General features: G+C 35.4%; 1 protein-coding gene across 3 annotated transcripts; it reads left to right on the top strand.

Moving 5' to 3' along the window:
• The first annotated feature begins 1,965 nt into the window (after positions 1–1,965).
• tmco4 (transmembrane and coiled-coil domains 4) lies at positions 1,966–25,297 on the top strand. Of its 3 annotated transcripts, XM_051879508.1 has the most exons (15): positions 1,966–2,230; positions 2,334–2,389; positions 5,181–5,316; positions 8,546–8,720; positions 8,812–8,839; positions 10,494–10,623; positions 11,089–11,186; positions 12,717–12,860; positions 13,594–13,713; positions 15,200–15,364; positions 17,130–17,266; positions 19,734–19,818; positions 20,063–20,180; positions 21,586–21,703; positions 24,301–25,297. In XM_051879508.1, exons 4-15 carry the CDS (start codon positions 8,607–8,609, stop codon positions 24,871–24,873), a joined length of 1,830 nt encoding a protein of 609 aa, XP_051735468.1. In that variant the 5' UTR covers positions 1,966–2,230; positions 2,334–2,389; positions 5,181–5,316; positions 8,546–8,606; the 3' UTR covers positions 24,874–25,297. The 3 variants fall into 3 exon arrangements, 2 of the variants coding, with proteins under 2 accessions (XP_051735468.1, XP_051735467.1); XM_051879507.1 differs by lacking the exons at positions 1,966–2,230; positions 2,334–2,389 and adding an exon at positions 4,074–4,243; XR_007927411.1 differs by lacking the exons at positions 1,966–2,230; positions 2,334–2,389; positions 15,200–15,364; positions 17,130–17,266; positions 24,301–25,297 and adding an exon at positions 4,074–4,243 and having other exon boundaries at positions 21,586–21,665.
• Positions 25,298–25,377: the final 80 nt, after the last annotated feature.

Genomic DNA, 25,377 nt, shown 5'->3' on the forward strand with positions numbered 1-25,377 from the left:
CACACTAACTAAAGTTAAAAAAGTCAAATCATGATCAACCACCCCATCTTATTTGTGATAAAAACCCTTTTTACACTGCTTTGCATTCTTCCCATTCCCCTAAGTCATGCGTTTCAATGCATTTAGCATCTTCCCATCTTGGCCGCAGTCTTATACAGCTGCGGTTTTCTTTTATTCCTCTCTTTAGGCATATCATGACGTACTCTTCCACTCCCACCCTCATCATTCCCAAAAGACTGTCCAGCTGCCTTTTTCCCATAGAAACACATATATACACAATCACACACAAAACTCGGCTTTCTACACGTGCGTAAAGAGGCCAGACAGACCTGTGTCTTGATACATGTTGCTTTGGTGTTGGTACAAGGCTGGTGGTTATTTCGAGAGCATGTTTGTGTGCTGCAAATTATCTTTTTTAGTTTGTTTACCTTATCTGACTAAGCGGATGTCAAGAGGGTGTATTTAGTTTATATCGTCTTTGATTGGGAGCCAAATTCCCCAAGAATCCCTCTTTGCTGTGAGGCCTGTCTCGACAGATTCGGCTGCGGATGTACTGAAAACACACACTTAATGCAGAACAATGGTTGCTAAGACAGATCTTTATTAGTGTGTGTGTGCGTGTCTCTGTTCTGTTATCTCTCAACAGATGTGAGGAGCTCTTCATGACAGGGCGATGACGGTAAACCCGTTTCACTTCTAGCTTTGAACAAACAGCTTTGCTCTTGTGTCTTGTCTGAGGAGCTCGACGTTAAATGAGTGTCTTGTTGGCCTCTCGTCAGGCTGATGGGAATGAGATTTGAATTTTATATTTGAAAATCTGAGAAAAGAAAAGAAGCTCAGTCAAATATAAGTTCAAGTAAACACTATGCTAAGATAAACTAACAATGCTAAAGTGAGCCAACAAGATAAGATGCTACAGATAATAGATATGCATAAAAATAACTATAGACATTTGACAAGAAAACAGAAAGTATTTATTTATTTATCTGTCTGTCTGTCAACTATCTATCTATCTATCTATCACCATAATACGCTGGTATTTTATAATTGGTTTAGTTTAACATAATAAAACAATACAGTTAATATAAAAATAAAGTATGTATTATAGATAGAATAAAATAATAATATTAATAATGATTAATATTATAATTACATAATGATTATTATTATATTATTATTATATAATATAATGATAATTATTATTCTTATTATTATGTAATAGTGGTATAATCATATAATAATATTAATTATAATAATTTATTATAATATTAAGTATAATAATAGTAAAAACAATGCCAATTATTATTATTGTTGGTAATATTATAATTATTTAAAAATTATTTATTTATCTAAAATCATCATACAACAATAGGTTGATATTTATTTATAATTTGTTTAGTTAAACATAATAAAATATTATTTATTATTATATTAAATATTTATGATATATTAAATATTATTCTATTATTATTATTTAAAAGTAATATAATATATTTAATAATAATAATGTATTATTATTATTATTATGTAATAGTGATATAATAATATAATAATATTAATTAGAATAATTTATTATAATATTAAGCATAATAATAATATTGTAATGTAATATTAAATATATTTAATAGAGGATAATAATAATAATAATAATAATAATAATAATATATATATATATATTTAATAGATAATAATAATATATTATTATTGTTTAATAGTGATATAATTATATAATATTAATAATAATTTAATGTTAAGTGTAATAATAACAATAACAATATAATAATTGTTTTTGTTAATATTATTATTATTTAAAAGTAATATTTAATAGATAATATAATAATAATAATATTGTATTGTAATATTATATATATAATTATTATTGTTAGTATTTTTATTATTACTACTACTACTATTATTATTATGTCATTTATTCATCTATATTTTGTACACTGCTAATGTTTTTAATTCAGGCAGCTTTGTGAATCACTCTGTGTGGATTTTCTGTTTCTTTGGGTTGTGAACACTGGAAGTGTTGTGCCTCAGATGGTTTTACATTAAAAGAAAATGGAAAAAATGACGTGATTATACAGTGGAAGGTTGTGCTCTGTATCTCTCTTGCAGGCAGGCTGCATACAGACTTCTCAAGTGGAAATGGAGAAGGAAGAACAAATAAAGACGTTTTTAACATACACTAATGAATAAACAGGATGTTTTGAACTCAAATGCAAAGGTAAGATTCTTCATGGCATTCGTTTACATGAAGGAAGGAGCAGGGTTTGTATTAACAGTAACGTCTTCATCTCTCTTCTCTTGACCTCATAACCTCTGTGAAGAGACGTACCAGGCAGAGAGAGAGAAGGAGACAGGAGAGAAATACAGTCATGACATAGTAAGACAGGACACACACATACTCTTGTTATGAATATCAGTTTCATATTTCCAGTTACATGTTGTGAAAAGAATATGAATAGACATGTCCATGATTCTGTGTACAGACTTGTGAAGCTGTAAAGACACGTATTGCTCTATGGAGATTGCTAATCACACAGTAGATATGCTTTTTTTGGTTTTTAGAAAATTATGTAATCATGCATTTCACAAACTGTTCTGCTGGATCAACCCAAGTATGGGCTTTTAGTGGAAGTAGCAACAAGATACAACAGCTCAAAGACATTATGTAACAACAGGAGCGATCAAGATAATAATACAGAGGATAAGAATCAGAATGAATCTAAAAATACCAGGTGTCAAAAAGTGAGACCAATTGCTATAATCAATCAAAGATGGACAATTGCAGATAAAATGATATATTCAGGGATAAATATATCGTTTTATACACATACCTTATACATACATATATATATATATATCATGTTCCATGAAGATATTTTGTAAATTTCCTACCACAAATATATAAAAAATGTATTTTTGTGAGTGGATATGCGTTTCTAAGGACTTCATTTGTAAAACTTTAAAGACGATTTTCTCAATATTTTGATTTTTTTTTGCACCCTCAGATTCCAGATATTCAAATAGTTGTATCTCGGACAAATATTATCCTATCCTAACAAACCATACATCAATGGAGAGCTTGTTTATTCAGATTTCAGATGACATATAAATCTCAATTTAAAAAAATTGACCCTTACAACTGGTTTTGTGGTCTAGGGTCACACACACACCCACACACATCCAACAGCTGCTTCTGTTCAGTTCTGGGCTTTAATCACAGATGCTGGATAAGATCAAGGAAAAAGCGTGCCTTTTTATACATTACAATAAACAAGCTTACAAATACATACAATAAAGTTTTGTGTATCTGTGAGGTTGTTTAAACTGTAGGATACATAACAGGGGGGTATTATATAGCTGCAATGTTATATATGGACCTCTAGTGCTCTCTGCTGGCCACAAATGGCACTTCAACTATATTTCTGAAGGGCGTGTATTTATATTAACGTACAACACAAATAAAAGAGCTGATTACATTTATGAGGCACAACATCAACAATTAATAACATAAATCCTCCTCAAAACATCACATAAACATAAAATCATGTTTAAATTATATATACTAAGGAGACAACCCTGCTTATGAATATTAATTAATTATTAAGGTTATGCCACGGAATTCAATTAATATTAATATTCGACAATATTTCTAGCCAAGTCAGCTAACACAAAAAGAGCTTATATTTGTCAGGCAAAACGTCGACAGTAATAGCATTAATTATTAATTATTAATTTAATCGAGTCATGCTAATGTTTCTTGGTAACATTCCCATACTGTCCAGTCACGTTACGTCATTAATATTCATAAGCCAATCTTGAACATTTGTCAGCTGACGACGCCAAAGTTACCAACGTCTGCTGTTCATCCAATCGGTTTCGCCAGCTGGATGAACGTAACGTAACGTTATTAATATTCATAAGCCAGTCCTTCGATTTTAGAATTCGCTTATTTGCCAGCTGTCTGACGTTCAGCCAATCGGTTTGGCCAGCTGGACGAACGTAACGTTACGTTATTAATATTCATAAGCCAGTTCTTCACGATTGGTAAGTTGATTTGAGCAATAGAGGGCGCTCCTGCATACTAGAACAACTTTGTGCTGAACTTTCATCTGTTACGACAACAAAGTAGCAACTCTTCTACATGGAGAAAACAAATCTGCTGTAATTTACTGTGAGGATAAACCAATGGAACCAACAAATAACAACAATGAGGACCCGAAATTAACTCCAGGTATTCGTGAACTTCACTAAAAGCGCAGTATTATTTTTTTAAGGACTTTGAAAAGATTTTAGTTTTGCCTTACAGACTACAGCAAAATAAGAGTCTTTTTTGTTTTCTTATTTTGTGAGGCTTTATTAATTATTGTTAGTTATGTTGTATTGTATTTAATTCTCTTAATGAGACTTTTATGATTTATTTTAATGTTGTTTTCTGATGATCGTTTTTAGATATGCGTGTCCAACAGCTGCTCAGTGTTTTTTTTAGTTCAGCTTTAATCACAGATGCAGGATAAGATGAAGGCCGAAAACATGTTTTGGTTAAACAAGGGAAATTTTTAGTCACATAATAACACGTGCAGGTCTTTTGCAATGCATTTTCAGGGGTTTTAACTGAAGAAAGCTTGAGACCAATGAGTTAAACTACATATTATTATGAAGCATTTATAGTGTCATAAAATGTCACGTTTGTGCAAATATACCCAATGCAAAGTAGAATGTTTTAATACAAGAGTTTTGTGTGATCTCCAGTGTAAGAAAACATGCAAATGTTACAGCCTTCCAACAAGTTTTGCACATCATCAAAAGCACAAAAAGAGACAATCAAATGCACAGACTTTGAGTCTGAGAGGCAGATTAGTTCTCCATGAGAAGATGAACGTGTGCAGTATTTTAAGATTGTAGCTCAAAGAGGTCAACAGGGTTAAGTGTTTATATTTTAAAATGATGTACTCGTTGCTATGCAACCACAACATTAATGAATACCATAATTGAGAATAATAAGCGACAAAATGTGGTCGTGTAATTTGTAATGTTTAAAAAAAGGACCAATATTTCTGCTTGGACCCCTGTAATGAGCATGTAATGAAAATGTGGAGGACTAGTCTGTATCTATTATTGAACGCATACACATTCTTCACAGGCACTTTTTTGTCTTTTTATTGTAACAGATCCAGGAGGACAGAAGAATAATCAGTCACCAGCAGAGAAAGTGTCTGGTCGGCAGCTGAGTGAACCGGGGCGGTTTGCGTACGCTGGGTTATGTGGAGTGTCCCTGGGCCAGCTGTTTCATGGACCCGAGCAAAAGTAAAACATTTTAACAACACTTTAAGGCAGTGGCCTCAAACTCAGCTCCTGTCCTGCAGAGTTTAGCTCCAACTCACCTGTCTGGAAGCTCCTAGTAATCCTGACGACCTTAGCTGTGTTCGAAATCACCCCCTATACCCTCATTCTCTATTCCCTACATTACTGAATAAAAGAGAAGTGAGTGAATTTGGACACTGAATAGTTTGTGCTGTTTAATAATAATTTGAAACTGAGCAAACTGGCAGATCCAGTAGTAATGAAAAGATATATCTTGAACTCTTTCATGGAAACTAAACCTTAATTAAACAATTTAATGATTAATTAAAAAGCATTGTGTACCTGTATGGTATTATGCAGCGGTTTGGAAAATAGATGGATGGATGATTCAGCTGCAGACGCCATCTTCTAGCGAGATGCGGGAATTCATTTGGCACAACCTCACAGTGCATTATGGGTATTCTCTAGCTGAGTGTACATCAGTTGTACCAGAGATTGGCTGTGTCCGAAATCGCCCCCTATACCCTTAAATAGGGCACTATTTGAGGGGACAGCTATTAGTAGTGGTGTCCGAAATCATAGTGGACGTTATTGAGTGCTCTCATTCAATCCCATAACGCACCACAGTAACAAGTGTACAACAAGTGTACACTCAATGGCTAGAGTACCCATAATGCACTGTGAGAGTCACGCGGCGAATGAATTGCCGCATCTCGCCAGAAGGTGGCGCCCGCAGCTGAATCGTCCATACATCCATTTTCCAAACCACTGGTCCGATGTGGCTGCAGCGTAATACCATACAGGTATAAATTCCTTTTTAATTGATTATTAAATTGTTTAATTAAGGTTTAGTTTCCATGACAGAGATAAATCTTTTCAGTTTGCTCTGTTTTAAATGATTGTTAAACAGCAAGCACAAGCTATGGAAAAGCGGCAGCACTCAGTGTCTGAATTCACTCACTCGTTTTCATTCACTCCTTCAAGTGGACTATATTAGTGGACTAATGTAGGGAATAGTTAATGAGGGTACAGGGGGTCGATTTCAAACACAGCCGTTGTCTTATTATTTATTGGGAGATATGAGGGTCCGTGCGTGGCTCTACCATTGGAGGAAGTGTAGCGGCTAACTTGGATCACATGTGCCTTGATAACCAATCATGTTACAGCCTTTGGTCCAGCGCAATGCGACGCCAGGCGCGACACAAGTGTTTTTTGCTAGTTTCAGCCCGACACTATCATTTTCATGTCCAGCGACTGCGCCATTGACCAACAAAAACCTGGTCTAAAGTCAATGGCGCAGTATTTTTTTTTTATTTAAAGAGCACGTTGGTAATATGCACCTATAAGCGGGTGCACAACACACGTACGCTCTGCTCGTTACACACACAGGGATGCGCAGCAGCACACAAACATGCTAAATATTAAAAATAAAAGGATTTCAACGCGTTAACCTCACGCACTAACAGATCCGTTTCCTCGCTAGAGAAGTGTTCAATTTTTCCACTTGCAAATTCCACCATGTAAATGGCGTATCCGCCATGGTGCGAGCGCAACTGGCTTTTAAAGGGAATGGGAGATGACACTCTGATTGGTTTATTGCACATTACACCCAAAACACATCCATGACTCATTAAGAGACTAGTTACAATCCTTTTGGACCGTCGTTTAACTAGCAAAAGTGGATTCGGACACGCCCTAAGTGCACCTGTGCCATGTGCTCAGACCATCGGTGCGTTCCAAACGGGATATATCGCACCCGAAGGGCACTTCGGAGTGAAAATAATCATGGCCGCCATATTGAAGGGTGTTCCAAACCGAAGTGCTCAAAACTGGCCACTTCAAAGGGCCCTTCTGAATGAAGGATTTCGAAGGGTACAACTGATGGACACTTCGGGCTCCCGTGATCCTTTGCGCAGGGAAGTTGTTTGACGTCACAGAATGGGTACAGGAGGCTCGGAGTTTTATTTTACCTATAAATGTATGTGTATTTTTCTATACTACTGTAATATCTATACGAGTTACAGCTCCCTTTATCAGTCCATTTAAATGTTTAAAATACATAGACACAATATACAATATGGTGATAAACCAAAAATAAGTAAATAAATAAACTAACGTTAAACAAAGGGCGCAGCTTGCACAATCTACTCCTCCTTGATTGTCTCGTTAAGATGATGCAGAAGTGCGTTCCAAAAAAAGAGTTTTTTTGACCCCTACACCCTTCATCCCTTCGAAGCTCTCACTCCGGAGGGTAAACCCTTTTAAGGGATTAGGGCATAGGGATGAGCCCTTCCGAATGGAACGCAGGGAAAGCGCTTAGATTAAATTAGGGCTCTTGATGTCATTGAATTTCGTTCAGAGTTGTGCGACAGTCAGTCACTGTTTGTGGATACCATAGAAATGAATGAGAAGTGCCATAAACATACCTGTCGCACAATTGTCCGTGACTTCTCTCATAAAACAGAATTTTTTTCAGTGTAAACTCTAAAAATAGATCAATCCAAAACGAATGTTTAAGAGCAAACATGTTGAAGATTAGGGGTGTCGATTCATTAAATGATAAGCTATTTCCTCTCAAAAGTGCTTTATTCAGTGTAGTGAAGCCTCTCCTCCATTGACATCCATTAAAAAAAATGGCCTCTGGCCTCCTTTACTGCGTACCGCAGCGTTAGGAGGTTACAGGCTTGCCTTTAAGTGCCTTTGGTTGTACACTCATTATTACGGTGCATTATGGGATTGAATGAGTGCACTCAATAACGTCCACTATGGTTTTGCACACCACTACAAATGGCTGTCCCCTCAAATAGTGGCCTATTTGATTTTTATTTGAATATATTTTAAAATATATATATTATTTTTATAAAATATAAATTTATTCCTGTGATCAAAGCTGAATTTTCAGCATCATTACTCCAGTCTTCAGTGTCACATGATCCTTCAGAAATCATTCTAATATGCTGATTTGCTGCTCAAGAAACATTTATTATTATCAATGTTAAAACAGTTGTGCTGCTTCATATTTGATTATTTGACAAAAATAAAGTTCAAAAGAACAGTGTTTTTTTGAAATAGAAATCTTTTGTAATATTATAAATGTCTTGTCAATTTAATGTGTCTGTGCTGAATAAAAGTATTTCTTTTTTTATTCTCGCTGACCCCAAAACAGTAATGTACTTCCAGCATATTGAGGTTTGGGGTTGTTAAACTTCACTGTGACATTCTCCCAATGCAGAAGTTTTCGTGAGGCGTATCTGAAGGGTCTGGTTCAGTGGCTGAATCTCGATGAGTCGGTCATGCCAGTTATGCAAGCTTTCCTGGCAGGACTCGGGTTCGAAGGCACTGACACCTTCCTGTCCATTTTGCACGCAGAGCCGCTGCTCAGAACCGGAGCGTTACCCATCACTCAGGTACACATGTGAGATGAACATAGCAGGATGACTGCACTGACATGTAGATGCTCATGTTTGTGACGTTTTCTTTTGTAACACTGTTTTTCAGGATCTCGTGTCTTTCTCTGTCAAAGATGGTGAGCTGTTATTTCTTATTTAGTTAGCTGGTCTTTTTGTGCATTGGCATGAATAAAAACAATTATTATTTAAAATGATGAATAATAAATAAACTAGCATCTCACAAAGAAATGTCTAGGAAAAATAAGAAATTATATTTTGCATAAAGAAAATTAATATAAGATATTTTTCATTGTCATTTTAATATTGCATTGTGCTTAATTTAACAAATAAGCACATCCCAATGCTTGTCTTGTTTTCAATTATTATTTACAGTAAATGGTAAAAAAAAAAAAAAAAAAAAAATGTATACATCACAATATTATTTATTCCACTACAGTACTTTATGCTGATGAACAAAAACTTGTATTACATTTTGTCACGATACAAAACATCTTAATGATCCTAAAAAGTCTTTATTTCTGTATGCAAAATATTATTTCTTTTTTCTTTCATATGAACTGAGCATGTCTTCACATTATCTGTGACATGAATCTCTGTGTTATTTTAATATCATTGAGATACTATTATAGTTTTTTATCCATATTTTGAATTTGATTGTATGTTTTTATTTTTTGTTTTCATTTTTATTTCAGTTAGTAATTTTTTGGTAACACTTTACAATAAGGCTCCATTTGTTAACATTAGTTAACTACATTAGTTAACATGAACTAACAATGTAAAATACTTCTAAAGCATTTATTAATCTTAGTTAATGTTAATTTCAACATTTACTAATTTTTAAAATCAAAAGTTGTGTCTGTTAATATTATTTAATGGCCCTGAGCTGACATGAACTAACAATGAACAGTTGTATCTTTATTAACTAAGATTAATAAAGATTAATAAATGCTGAAACAAATGAATTGCTCATTGTTAGTTTTAGGGGTCCTTGATTATGATTTAACTTTTTTAACTTTAATGCTAGTGGATGAGTTGAATCAACTCCACAGCAACTACATAAATTTATCCACTAACCGTTCAGAAACGTCCAGTTTCATTCTAAAAGTTGTAACTTCTTCCTGAGTCTCTCCATCAGTGTCCGACTCCGGTTTGAACAATGTAAGGCTGAACACTGTCGTCATTTTGGCTGCGTGAGATTCTCCAGCTTTGTTGTTGTTGAGCAACCGAAGTGTGAACTGTTAAAGCTCCGCCCTCTTCTGGAAAGGGGGCCGGGAGCAGCAGCTAATTTGCATTTAAAGGGACACACACAAAAATGGCGTGTTTTTGCTCACACCCAAATGGGGCAAATTTGACAAGCTATAATAAAAGATCTGTGGGGTATTTTGAGCTGAAACTTCAGACACATTCTGGAGACACCAGAGACTTATATTACATCTTGTAAAAGGAGCATATTAGGTCCCATTTAATGTTAGTTAATGCAATGTTTGCCGATAACTATTGAAACCTTATTGTAAAGTGTTACCATCATTTTATTGTTTTTGTCAAGTTTTTTTTTTTTTTTTTTTAAATGTTTATATAGTTTTCATTCATTTTTATTTCAGTTATAGTTTTTTATTATTAGCTAAATGAAACTAAATGTAAAAGGGAAATAGCCTTTATATATTTTATTTCAGTTTTTTATGGTTTTAGTTTCAGTTCTAAAAACAACCCTGATTCATCTGTTACTCTTGTTTTCTCTGTAAAAAGCATTTCATGATTCTTCTCATGTAGGACATTATGATGCCAGGGCTCGTGTTCTGATCCGACATGTCAGCTGTCTGCTGCGTGTGACCCAACAGCAGCTGGAGGATTTTGAAGAGACTCTCGGAGAGAAATTGAGAGAGGCAGGAGAGGAGAGCGAGTGAGTGAAACTTCCTCCGAACATCAGCTGCTGCTCCTTTGAGGGCTTTTTTATCAACATGTCTCTTGAGAAACACACTGTGGTTTCACTGTTGGATAAGAGATTATTTCCACAAAACCCACGTGAAGCCATCTTTAGATTCACATAGTAAAAGTCACTGCAAATCATACACTGTGGCACAATCAATACCATTGTAAAATCTAACACTTTTGACATGTGGAACGAGCTTTGAATGTCTTTGCTGATTTCTGTCTTTTAATGTGTTCTCTGCTGCACGTGAGGTGGGCTGCACACAGCTGTGAGTATTTTATGTTTATGCAGTCTAGGTCAAGGTTTTTCCTTTCAGTTCGGCGCTTTCATTTTAGTTTTAGTTTCTGATAGAATTTTGTTCACAATGAAAAGACCCCTGAGCTTTCAGCAGCTCCGGTGAGGCTGTTATGAATCAAATTGACATTCTCTCAACAGAGAAGAGTCTTCAAGACGGCAGAAGAAAGAGAGGGGTCGTAAATTGCGCCGATATCTGCTCATCGGACTTGCCACTGTGGGTGGAGGGACGGTAATCGGTGAGTCTAAATGCCACAGGACGTTTGTTTTAACCTACATTAGTCTGACCAAGGTGAATGTCACTGAAAAGTCCATGAAAACATGCATAGAGAAAATAAAGCCATTTTTAAGAGATTTATTTATTGTATTTTTTTATAATAGAATAATATCATACAGTAGCAGTATCTGTCAATTTTTTTAAAGTCTCTTCTGCTCACCAAGGTTACATTTATTTGATCAAAAATACAGTAAAAACAGAAAAATTGTGAAATATTATTACAATTTAAAATATCTGTTTTAATATCATTTTAAATGTAATTTATTCCTGTGATCAAAGCTGAATTTTCAGCATCATTACTCCAGTCTTTAGTGTCACATGATCCTTCAGAAATCATTCTAATATGATGATTTGTGTTTAAGAAATATTTCTTATTATCAATCTACACTTTTTTTCTTTTCTTTTGTGAAAACCATGATACACCACCATTTAAAGGTTTGGGGTAAGTAATATATAATAATAATAATATTAATACTTTTATTCAGCAATGATGGATTAAATTGATCAAAAGTGACAGTAAAGACATTTATGATGTTACAAAAGATTTCAAATAAATGCTGTTCTTTTGAACTTTCTATTTATCAAAAATGCAGACAAAACGTATCATGGTTTTCACAAAAATATTCACAAAGCAGCAAAAATGGTTTTCACAATTGATAAAAAATAAGAACCATTATTAATAATTGAGCAGCAAATCTGCATATTAGAATCATGTGACACTGAAGACTGGAGTAATGATGCTGAAAATTCAGCTTTGATCACAGGAATAAATTACATTTTAAAATATATTAAAAGCAGAAAACATTTATTTTAAATTATAATAATATTTCACAATATTACTGTTTTTTTTATTCTGTATTTTTGATCAAATAAATGCAACCTTGATGAGCAGAAGAGACCTCTTTCAAAAACATTAAAAAATCTTAATGTTTCCAAACTTTTAACAGGTACTGTATAATTAAGTACATTTGCCCTACCCCTAAAAAAGAAAAAGAAATTCATTACCATAATGCATCTGGATGTTTGATTTATAATTTGTAAAAAATTTTTTTAAAAAATGTATTTATTTACATTTAAATATAAATATTTAATTTATATTTCAACTTTCATTACTGTAATGCATTCGGAGGTTTTATTTATTTATATTTATTTATAAAATAAAATAAATTAATATGTTAAATTAATATAAATTAATTTCAATACAATAAATACTTTCATGATACTTCACAATTTATATAAAAAAAAAAACATGTTATGGTTATGACAATTTGAGACCAAATGTGCTTATTTTTTATGAAAATAATATCATAATTAAATATTAATATATTATTTTAAATAATATAATAATTAATTAATAACTTTAAAGAATTATTATGTATCTCTTAATTCATGGGTGAAATAACATGTCCAGGACTGGTTTAATGAGATTCACCCACTAATAGCAGATGTGTTGGGTTTGTTTGGTGTTAATGATCATGTGTGTTTTGATCAGGTGTCACAGGAGGGTTGGCGGCTCCTTTAGTGGCTGCCGGGGCAGGAGCGGTGCTGGGAGCGGGTGGAGCCGCTGTACTGGGATCAGCCACGGGCATCGCCATCATGGCCTCATTGTTTGGAGCCGCAGGGGCCGGGTTAACAGGTGAGCTGGCTAACTTTACACAATATATTAGAAACTTGATTAGAAAATGTATTATAATTTTTCTGGCTCTGATATAGCTGATATATACACTAAAACTATGATCACATATCAGATGTACTGTATATTGCTGTATATTGTATATTTCACAATATATTACTTTTATAATGAATTGAGAATTGTTTATGCTCATAATAATGATAATATAGTAATTTATAAACTAAAATGATTATTAAATGAACTATTTATTGAACTTTGGTGCACTTTGTAATTTGTGTTCCTAACAATGATAAAATCACTATAAATCCTCTCATATCTTCTTGCATTTTTTATTTATTGCGTTAGCATGACTTTAACGCAGTTTTGCTACAGAAGGTTCTGTTCCTCATAGAGGGCAAGGTGGTTCATATCATCTCTTGCACGATTCTTGCAACCCTTTGGTTACAATGTTTCATCACTAGGCTTTGTTACAGGATTGGTAAGTGAGCAGATGAATTAGCAGACTGACAGTGATAAAGTCACAGTCTGTTTTCTGGTTCGAATAGAGTTTTATATAACCACGCTTTCAAGCAGAGCACATTGTCAGCTGCCATTCAAAATGAACTGAGCTCAAGGTTGCTCGGTATTTCTTCAAATGCAGTTTGTGTGTGTGTTCCTCACTTCATCTCTGTTTGCAGATCTATATTTTTGTTTATAATCACAGGGTATAATTACTAATTTTTGCATTACTCATTAGGCTATAAAATGAACAAGCGTGTCGGAGCAATAGAGGAGTTTGAGTTTCTTCCGATGAGTTCTGGAAAGCATCTACATCTGACTATAGCCGTGACAGGCTGGTTGTGCAGCGGCAAATACAGTGAGTGCCCAAATTAACCATCATATATCACCATCAAAATAACATTTTCTCAGTTAATGTAATGTTTTAACGGCTCTTGTGTTAGTACATAAACATGCCCTGTATATATGGTGTTTATTAGTTATTAAAGGGGTCCTTGATTATGATTTCACTTTTTTAACTTTAGTTAGTGTGTAATGTTGCTGTTTGAGCATAAACAATATCTGCAAAGTTACGACGCTCAAAGTTCAATGCAAAGGGAGATATTTTCTTTTACAGAAATCGCTGTTTAAGGACTACAACAAACGGCTGGTAGGGACTACAACGAGCTTCTTCCCGGGTTGGTGACATCCCAAACCCCAAAATTTACATAAACCCCGCCCCCGAGAACACGCAACAAAGGGGTGAGGCCATGTTGGGCTGCTTTAGAGAAGAGGAAGAGTTGTTGTAGTAGAGTGTTGTTGTCATGCCGTCATTTTACACCGGACTACTTCAAAAACGAGGGTCAATTCAACACTGGATTTGCACAAAAGATTAACATGACGGCACATGCTAGTTGATGAGTTGAATCAACTCCACAGCAACTACATAAATTTGTCCACTAACCTTTCAGAAACGTCCAGTTTCATTCTAAAAGTTGTAACTTCTTCCTGAGTCTCTACATCAGTGTCCGACTCCGGTTTGAACAATGTAAGGCTGAACACCATTACTGACAATCCTCATTTTGGCTGCGTGAGATTCTCCTGCTTTGTTGTTGTTGAGCAACCGAAGTGCGAGCTGTTAAAGCTCCGCCCTCTTCTGGAAAGGGGGCCGGGAGCAGCAGCTCATTTGCATTTAAAGGGACACACACAAAAACACACACATAAACACCTCAAGCATGTGTCGGAAATGTAATGTAATTGCCCTTACCATAATCATGAGCTTCAGCTTCCAAGGCTTCAAGCAATTGTAAAGACACAGATAATAATGTCATTGGTTTTACCGTATCAGTTCAAGCCAACATTAGAAAATGCGGATGATCAGGCAGATCCATCGGAACCAACTTTGCAAGCACGACTTGAGCAAAATGTTTCACAATGGTAAGTAGTCTTTGTATATAGCCGGCATTGTGCTCTCCTAGGTTCAGGAAGCTGTGCACAAGCAAATTTTTAGGTTGTACTGCTCAGGAACAGCTTTATAAATAAATCTCAACCTCCAATTCCTAATTTCATCTGTTTTCAGAAGGCCAAACACACAGTGTCTTTGTGACATGACAGCATCACTACAATACACTGAAGGCTGGTCTTCTTTCTTTGTGTATGTCTTTGGATGGCATCTGGAGCAGCGTTCTCTGTTAGATTGAATAAATCTCTTTTTGTTTGAGAATATGAGCTTTGCAGATTTTATACATGCAGATACATTACACACTAAAGAAAAACATTAAAAAGCATCACATGACCCCTTTAATGTAATAAATAGCCATGAAACATTATTCACACTAATGTTCAGATTCGATTGCCCATTATAGGTTCGTTCCAGGCTCCCTGGTCCAGTTTAGGAGCGTGTGGAGAGCAGTACTGTCTGAAATGGGAGTCGCGTTATTTATTGGATCTGGGCTCTATTCTGGACTCATTATGGGATGGGCTTGTTAGTGTCGTGGCCCAGGAGGCCCTCAAATACACAGTGCTCTCAGGTATGTCTGCTTTACTATACCAATGCTTTTAGGCTATAAAAAGGTGGCTTGAGGACAATAGAAAATATCCTCCTGTACTATATCTTACCTTATTTATGTATTGTGCAGTCATATTAATTTAATTTATCTTAAATCTAATCTGAATTGGACCATCTTTCACAGTCGTCCTGGCAGGGATGTGTCTAATACGGAGGAAGTGTCTCTAATAGTCGAGTTTCTGTTTCTTTCATGTGTGTGTTATTATGAATGACGATCCAATGCTGGAATTTGTATTGTTTCGCTGAGTGGCCACTGCATTTCTCTCTCACATACTTTTCATACTTTTCGCACTTCAGTCTTTTTGCTGTCCATTGTAGTAGAATCATAAAATGAAACAGTTTTTTTTTTTAAATTAAAATAAAATGTTTAAAACCCAGAACCTCTCATACTCAATGTGAAAACGTTATCCATTCTGGCATTTTTATTTAATTTATATACAGGGTTTGACATTAACACCTTCCAAATGCGGGTGGATTTCATCAGTGGCGTGTAACGCAGTCACTCCTACTAGCCACTATGGTGGGTTAAATTTTAATTTATAAATAGCCTAAATATACATTTTTCAGTTGTAGTCTTTTAAAAGGGCATCTGAAATAAGAGCAGTATTGTCAAAAATATTGATTTTCGATACATATCGATACTGAAATATCTGAAGCGCTTCCAATACTCATTTTCCGCAGAATAGACACACGATACCAGCTGCGTTTTCTCGCTCTCTCATCTCTCCCACACCGAGTTGACACAAACCCGCCTCGTTTCATTTGCTCCGGATGAATATTGTTGGTGTTACAGGGCTTGAATTTCAGCGTGGGATTGCATGTTTTGCGTATAATTTGACTCATTCCCGCAGATTTTGTGCTCTCACACAAAGTGTGCAAGCATAAAGCAGCCTCTCAGTACTAAATTGAGTTCATTTTCGCTGCTTATAGCACTTAAACAGTCAAATACACACAAAATAATGTCAAAATGCCGGTCTTGGCAAGTATTCAAGTAAACACAGTCAATTAAAAAGATCTAAATGGCAGTTTTTCCCCATGGTATGTCAAAATTGTGGCCAATGAAAATGCTGAATGGCTTGTGTGTGTGTGTGTGTGTGTATATATATATATATATATATATATATATATATATATATATATATATATATATAAAATATGATGAAGAGTGACAGTGACTCTTGGAATAGATTTAGTTATTGAATGTATTTGGTCTAGATCTGCTACGCTGTATAGACTTGCAACTGCTAATAGATACATACTGTAGACTCGCTGCTGTGAGCATGTAAGATATGCTGCTACTGCATAAAAAGACATACATAAGTCCTGTAGCAGATCTAGGCAGGTGGAGCTGGGGAGGTGGAGGGGTTCAGAGGAACTGCAGGAATGAACCAGGCTATTTAAATGTTGAGCACTGCAGGATCAGCAGAGATCAATCAGCTTGTGCCATGCGGTAATGATGTGATTTGCATGCAGATTGCATGTAAAGGACCTATCAGCCTTGCAAAAATTGATAAAAATGAATATGAAATAAAAAAACTTGGATAATATTTTGTTTGTCCTCCTGAGGTTGACAGTCAACAAATGTTATTGAATGTTATGAATGTTATTCCCTGTTTATGGAAAATGCCTCAAAATTGCTTCATTTACTTCATTTATCATGAAAGAATGATTTGTCACACATTGCTTTACGGTGTCCAGAATAACCACATTGCTTCGTCCATGCACAGGCATAGTAACTGCTCTGACATGGCCTGCCTCTCTGCTGGCTGTGGCCAGTGTGATCGACAACCCCTGGGGAGTGTGCCTGAGTCGCTCGGCGGAGGTGGGGAAACACCTTGCACAGGTGCTGCGGAGCCGACAGCAGGTCAGAGTCAAGACAATCATTTCTTCTAGATTTTCCATTAGTCTTTGATGCTTGCAGTTCAGCACAACTTATAATGACCAATTCAAGGAATGTTATAGGTCACATTCATTTGTCAATTAGTCAATTATGTCTTTTAGACTTGTCCGAGAATGTGAGCAGAAATGCTCTTACAGTACGTTGGATGTGCAAAACCCCCAAAAAATACAGTGCTCATGGCAGGATGCTCAAAAACAGTGTGACATATGATGCAACATCCAAAGACGTCTGTGTGAATGTATATAGCTGAAGAATTGGTACTTTAAAGGGGATCATTTTTCATTTATTATTTAAATTTTACAGTAACTTCAAAGGTAATAGCATACTGTCAGCATACTAATTAACCCTCAAAAAGCCTGACATATGAAATAATAGTCAGAAAAATCTATTTTTTTATTTGAAGTGTATTAAACCCTTATACAAAATGTAAACAAACAAAAAAAAATCTATGCATGTGTCATATTTGATAGGCTTTTATGATTCATATAGTATGATATAGGAGAATATGAATCTCATACTTATTTTATTCAGAGGTCCAAATTGAGCAAAAATATGAAATTTGGTGCAGTTGCTGATATTTATATGGCAGAAAAGTATGTTGAAATTCTGATAGCTTCTTCATAACAGTATACTGTAGCAAACTACTTAAAGTTTTTGGCTTTTAGTATGAATATGTTAGCCTTAAGGTTATCTATAAGCTAGTGCACTCCAAAACAATGACGAAATTTGCATTCATAAGATATAAGCGTTCAAAACTTAGTCTCTCACTTGTACAGAATGCTTTATATTTTAAAGCGATATGGAGGAGATTAGAAGGAGAAACGGTTAGACAGGCTCGGCATTAGAAACAGCACTGACAAGTAGAAGAGATAACACCGGTGCCATGCACCAACTTAACTTATACACTTTTCAAACTACACTTCCTCAGCATGATTATGTTCAATGTTTTGCTTTATTAACAGTTTCATATTAAATCTAAAGGGAGAAATTATTAGACTGTGGCTGTCATGAAATGTCAAATGTGGTGCGTAACTGAGCTCAATGGCTCTGGGCGAGCTGTGATAAATGATAAATGAAACGCTATTGGCCATTTTTAAAAGTGATGTCTTCCTGTTTCAGTGGAAATTACGTCAACACATTGAATAATGCTGCGCATTTCAAGGTACTTCAGTGGGCCTTTAACACGTATAAATTGCATATAAATATCAGTTGTCACTATTATCTCCCAATAATATGTTTTAGTATTTAAAGGGGACCTATTATGCCCCTTTTCACAAGATGTAATATAAATCTCTGGTGTCCCCTGAATGTGTCTGTGAAGTTTCAGCTCAAAATATCCCACAGGTCATTTATTATAGCTTGTCAAATTTGGGTTTGAGCAAAAACACGCCGTTTTTGTGTGTGTCCCTTTAAATGCAAATGAGCTGCTGCTCCCGGCCCCCTTTCCAGAAGAGGGCGGAGCTTTAACAGCTTACGCTTCGGTTGCTCAACAACAACAAAGCTGGAGAATCTCACGCAGCCAAAATGAGGATTGTCAGTAACAGTGTTCAGCCTTACATTGTTCAAACCGGAGTCGACACTGATGGAGAGACTCAGGAAGAAGTTACAACTTTTAGAATGAAACTGGACGTTTCTGAATGTTTAGTGGATAAATTTATGTAGTTGCTGTGGAGTTGATTCAACTCATCAACTAGCATGTGCCGTCATGTTAATCTTTTGTGCAAATCCAGCATTGAATTGACCCTCGTTTGTGAAGCAGTCTGGTGTAAAATGACGGCATGACAACAACACTCTACTACAACAACTCTTCCTCTTCTCTAAAGCAGCCCAACATAGCCTCACCCCCTTTGTTGTGTGTTCTCGGGGGCGGGGTTTATGTAAATTTTGGGGTTTGTGATGTCACCAATAATCAAGGACCTCTTTAAATGTTTATTTTTATACTCAAAGCTCTGTAGTTTTTATTATGGAGGCAAAACATTTAATGCAATGTAATACAATGATGATTGACAGATGAACAAATCAACATTCCTCAAAAGCCTGATGAATCATATTTGATACTCACATTTTTCTAAAAAATGAGATATGGATAATTAAAGTACATATAAAGTAAAGTAAAGTAAGTTGCTTCAGTCCACTAAATGTTCTTCTTGAAATATTACTGAAACTAAACATTTTTTCTTACATGTACTTTGTAAAAATCGGTAAAGATTTCACAACAAAAAGACCTGTAGGTGGACGTTTTTACAGTTGAATTAAAAGGCCTTTTACTTGCTAAAAAAGTATAAACCATCAATCAGACAACAGAAGTTTGCGCATCAAATATGATAGATATATACTGCTGGAAATATAACAATTAATAGAATAATCCTTTTATAATAATTTTTTTTTCAAATGTGTGTTTAATTAACTTCCTTTTTTCATCTTTGTGCAGGGAAAGCGCCCTGTCAATCTAATTGGCTTTAGCCTTGGAGCTCGTGTCATTTACTTCTGCCTAGAAGAGCTCGCTAATGATCAAGGTACACTTTCTATTCATTCGGAGTCGGTGATAATGTGGGAACATCCTTTTGTCTTTAAGACCTTGTGTCTCTAGAAGTGTCCACGTGAGAGTGCTGGACATGGCCAAATTTCTTGCAAGCCAGACTGAGTCCTGTTCTCATTGTCAGCCTAATGAAAGATGGAATTGAGAGGTGTGAGACTGTAAATGAGAATCTGATCGCATGGAGCCGATTGAAAGACATTCTGTCTCTTATAATCGGGCAGGTAGTGAAGGTGTGGTGGAAGATGTGGTGCTGCTGGGGGCCCCTGTGGACGGATCCGAGAAAACATGGCAGAGACTCTCCAGGGTAGTGGCTGGGAAGATTGTTAATGGATATTGCAGGTCAGACTCTATTAATAGTACTTCTGAGGTATTAAAATTTGCCATTATAATTTTACTCAACTGATCTCTTTTTTTCTCTTATACACTAACGTTTTAAAAATGTTTTTGAAATATTACAATTTAAAAATACCAGTTTTCTATTTTAATCAATTTTAAAATGTAATTTATTCCTGAATTTGCAGCATCATTACCATGAAACCATGATAGCATGATACGTTTCAGGGTTCTTTGATGAACAGAAAGTTCAGAAGAACAGCAAAATAGAAATCTTTTGTAACATTATAAATGTATTTACTGTCATCTTTGATCAGTTTAATGCATCCTTACTGAATAAAATTATTGTTTTTATTTATTTATTTATTTATTTATTTATTTATTTTTAATCTTACTGCACCCAAACATTTGAACATTACTGTGATGGAATATCTGTGCAGTTTCATTCATTAAGTTTATTGTGGCAGATATATTCTGCTTATGAACTCAGACATCAGTTCAGATGGGAATTAAAGGGATAGTTCACCCAAAAATGATTTACTCACCCTCAAGCAATCCTAGGCGTGTATGACTATCTTCTTACAGATGAACACAATCAGAGATATATTTAAAAATATCCTGGCTCTTCCAAGCTTTATAATGGCAGTGAATGGGGAGGCCAGATTTTGAAGCCCAAAAAAGCACATCCATCCATCAAAAAAATAATCCATACGGCTCCAGTGGGTTAATAGAGGCCTTCTGAAGTAAAGTGATGTGATTTTGTAAGAAAAATATCCATATTTAAAACTTTATAAACTATATTAACTAGCTTCCGGCAGATGGCTTGAGGGTGAGTTAATCATGGGATAATTTTAATTTTTGTGAACTATCCCTTTAAATTACCACATGAACACAGTCTTAATCAATGCAAGAAAACCAATGAAATGTCAAATTTGGATGGCATTGAAATCGCCAACTAGTGCCTCTAAATGCTGAAATCATACTAAGCAAACAGAAAAGGGCTGAAGTAACATGTTAACTTTTTAGATTATTACATATGTTTAATTATGAATAAGACTTCAAATTGAAATGAGACTTTTAACAAATTACAGTCATTTTAGACCACCAGATGAGTAATTAGAATTGACACTTTATTTATTTATTTATTTATTTATTAAAAAGTAACAGAATATCTCGATGTTAACTCCAAACAAATCTAGAGATTGTGATTTTATTATTTTAACTACATTTAATTACTTTTATTACTTATTGTTCATTTTAATTGACAGAGGTTATTGTTGTCATGATTTAATTGGATATTAAAGGGTTAGTTCACCCAAAAATGAAAATTCTGTCATTAATTACTCACCCTCATGTCATTCCAATGACATGATTTGTAAATATTTGTTTATTTTTGTGATTATTGGTTTAGAGGGGATTGGCTTCTTGGGTTCCTGTATAGAAGTTCGTCTGTCCAGCTGTCTGTTGCTGGACTCCAGCCAATCAATTCACAAGACCGCAAAATAATCAATGTGGATCTGTCATCAGTGGTAAGCAATTGAGTCCCTGATGTTCTCAGTAGATGTTCTTTTTAAATGTTCTTGGTTTCTGTTAGATGCATTTAGATTCACTTTCAATTTAATGGCTGCAAGAGTAACTATTAATTCAACACAACGGCACGACATTACGCATTAGCGCAGAGTCAAAGTTTAATTTCCTTCAGATGACTTCAAACCTTAACCAACTGGAAGGTACTTTTTATGAAAGAAGAAAAAAAAAAGTGATTTAATGCTTTTTGCAGAACACCCCCTCCATGAATAGAAAGGGCATTGTTAAATTGTCAGCCACAAAAGACTACAATTACTGTAATTACTGTCACAGGAAGTTCCTCGTTGATATTCAAGTGGAGTCCTTAAATCCAAAGCTTTTACCTCATAAAAAAAGACCCAAAAATGTATCATTTTATGCAATGCACAAATCTAAAAAGATCAAGACACTTCAACTTAAAATGATCCATTCATAACAATGACTTCTAAGTTACACAGAGCAACAGATAGTCTGTACGGAGTCTGTAACAGAGGTCATCAGGCCCGCCATCCATGTGACATATTGTAAACAAAGGACTGAATCTGAGATATTCCCACATCGGCCTTAATACAGGACTGAAAAGACATACTTGTGTTTCTTTTGTCATGTAATGCTTTGTAAAAGAAGTACAAAAGAAAATAAAATAAAATAAAATAATATTATACAGCATAGGTAAAATGGCAGAAGATATGGCAAGGTATTTAGTTCAAGAACCCTGGTTATGTGAGGCACGTGAAGAATTGCGCCTTCATTCAGCATGTGATGAAATGTTAATTAGTCATTAAATTTGCATTTCCTGAAATAAAAACCAGCACTTGTAAGGCAGCGCTAGAATAGTGTTACAGTTTTAGGTTCAACTTTAATCTTTACATAAAAACTCAGCAGATGTTTCATAATGTCAAGGCAGCTATAGTTAGATAAATCATTTAAATCATTTCACTATGCAAATATTGCAGTGACACAAAATGGTGGACATTAGTCAATGGGAGATTTTCAAAATTAAATCTTAAATTTTGTAAAAGTATAAAGTTCATAAGACAAAAATTGATAGAACACCTAAGAATTAAATTATTAGCATTTTTCATATGTATTTTAAATTTCATCCATTTTCCAATGTTAATCAGCAAAGTCAAAAACACACTGAATAGACTTTACGTCTATTCCTTATTTTTATTTAAATTAAAAATGACATCTACCCTTAGGTACATTTTACAGTGGTCCTTGCCTGTGCAACATTTGTTGCCATGATGTTTAGTTGTTTTGCATGATTGCCAGGGCATTACTATGGTGGTCTGTGGGAGGTTTTCACTGGGTTTATTGTGCACCAGGCATGAAATAAGATGCAAATTTAAGCGCTTAGAATGTAATAGCATATGTTGTGTGATTTGAGGTATCATGCATGCCTGAGTTTAAGTGTGCCAAAGCTTGATTTTTCTGAAAAGTTAGAAAGCGCCATTAAAACTAAAATGAGGATTTCAATATAGTAATGCATTGAAAGTGCTGTAAAAATTGTTAGTTAAAGGATTAGTTCACTTCAGAATTAAAATTTCCTGATAATTTACTCACCCCCATGTCATCCAAGATGTTTATGTCTTTCTTTCTTTAGTTGAAAAGAAATTTTTGGGGAAAACATTCCAGGATTTTTTTCCATATAGTGGACTTCGTTGGGGACCAGTGGGTTGAAGGTCCAAATTGCAGCTTCAAAGGGCTCTACATGATCCCAGATGAGGAAAAAGGGTCTTATCTAGCGAAACAATCAGTCATTTTCTAAAAAAATAAAAATGTATATACTTTTTAACCACAATTGCTCATCTTGCACTGCTCTGCGATGCGCCACGCATTACGTAATCATGTTGGAAAGGTCACGTGTGACGTAGGCAGACATACCGCGGTAGGGCGAAAAACGTCTAGGTTACTATTGTAACCCCTGTTACAATAACGGAGACGTTACGTCGATACTGACGTAATTGGGCTCCCAAGCGAGACCCCATTACGTCAGTATCGACATAACGTCGAACATGACTGACTGAATGGGAACTAATTTTCTCCTCCAACCTCAAAATTTTCCGACACCGTTGTTTTACCTTTTTTTGTAAAGGCCATTTGACTTATTCTTTGCACATTCGCTTTGTAGGCACTGGATCGGTACTTCCGCCTACGTCTACCATCGTGATTACAAAATGCGTGGCGCATCGCAGAGCAGTGCAAGATGAGCATTTGTGGTTAAAAAGTATATACATTTTTTTTATATATAAAATGACCAATCATTTCACTAGACAAGACCCTTATTCCTCGTCTGGGATCGTGTAGAGCCCTTTGAAGCTGCAATTTGGACCTTCAACCCATTGGGAACTGTTGAAGTCCACTATATGGCGAAAAATCCTGGAATGTTTTCCTCAAAAACCATTATTTCTTTTTGGCTTAAGAAAGAAAGACATAAACATCTTGGATGACATGGGGGTGAGTAAATTATCAGGAAATTTTAATTCTAATCCATTAACTGGTAAAGGTATTTTGAACTTGCTTTATAAACACTGACTGTGTTCTGTTCAACGTTTAGGTAAAAGGACACCTGGACTACATGCGTCAGATGGACACCATCCTAGTAGCAGTGGGGGTTCCTACTAGGGAAGAGGCTGGAGCCATGAGTAGCAAACCACAGCTGGTTAATTTATCTCAGGAAAAGCCAGACACTCCAGAATCAGCTGGTCAGAGCACAGTCAAAGGGGAACCATCCATGGACATTTCAAACAAAGATACTTCAGATGTCCAATCTTCAAATGTAGATCAATACAAGAAACGGCATGCCAGGAAGGAGTCTGAGAATGGCTGGGATATACCTGATATATCTGATTTACTGGATTCCATCAGTGAGTGCGATGGCATCCCTGAATCCTGTCAAGGGAATGCTCATTCGCCATGTGCTCCTGGAGATGAGAATCATGTTGAACCATCTCAGAATCAGAGCAAAATAGACAGAGAAGATGAAGGTAACACAGACTTTGAGCGCACGTCCTGGGACTGGGACGACACGAACTGGACTGCTGAACACACAAACACACCCTGTCAGTCGCACACTGAAGCACAGAACCAATTAACCAATGGCAAACCTGCTTGTTCTGAGCCAAGATGACATTTCCGTAATTCACTCACAGAATGTATGTTGGGTCTAGATGGTAAACCTTGTCCCGAGAAACTCTCCTTAGAGTCACATTTGCTGCTACCAAGATGAGGGATAAGGTTGCTGTGGGACTCGAATAAACACAGTGTTTGAATGTTGCATGTGAATCTCACAAGACTTTTAGCAGAAGAAGGGTTACCATCTAGACACCACCCAAAATATAAGATAGCAAAATAAGCTAGAACCAACTGGAATTTTCTAATAATCTCATTAAGTTATTTCTGGATATCTTCTCTAATTAATAATATATGTAATTTGTGATGAACTGCAATGTGAAAACTGTCAGTATTTTGTGTATACCATTTGCCCCCTTCATTAGAAGTGGTTTGTTGTTTAATTAAGATGTGAATTACAGCTCTACAGCCAACCCACTTGACATTGTGTGAGGTATTAGTGAGATTTCTTTCGCTCTCGTCTGCTTTATCCATCTGTTGTTTTGGTTGTTATGGTAATGAA

This window comes from Ctenopharyngodon idella, chromosome 22, assembly GCF_019924925.1.
Source record: "Ctenopharyngodon idella isolate HZGC_01 chromosome 22, HZGC01, whole genome shotgun sequence".
NCBI lineage: Eukaryota > Metazoa > Chordata > Actinopteri > Cypriniformes > Xenocyprididae > Ctenopharyngodon > Ctenopharyngodon idella.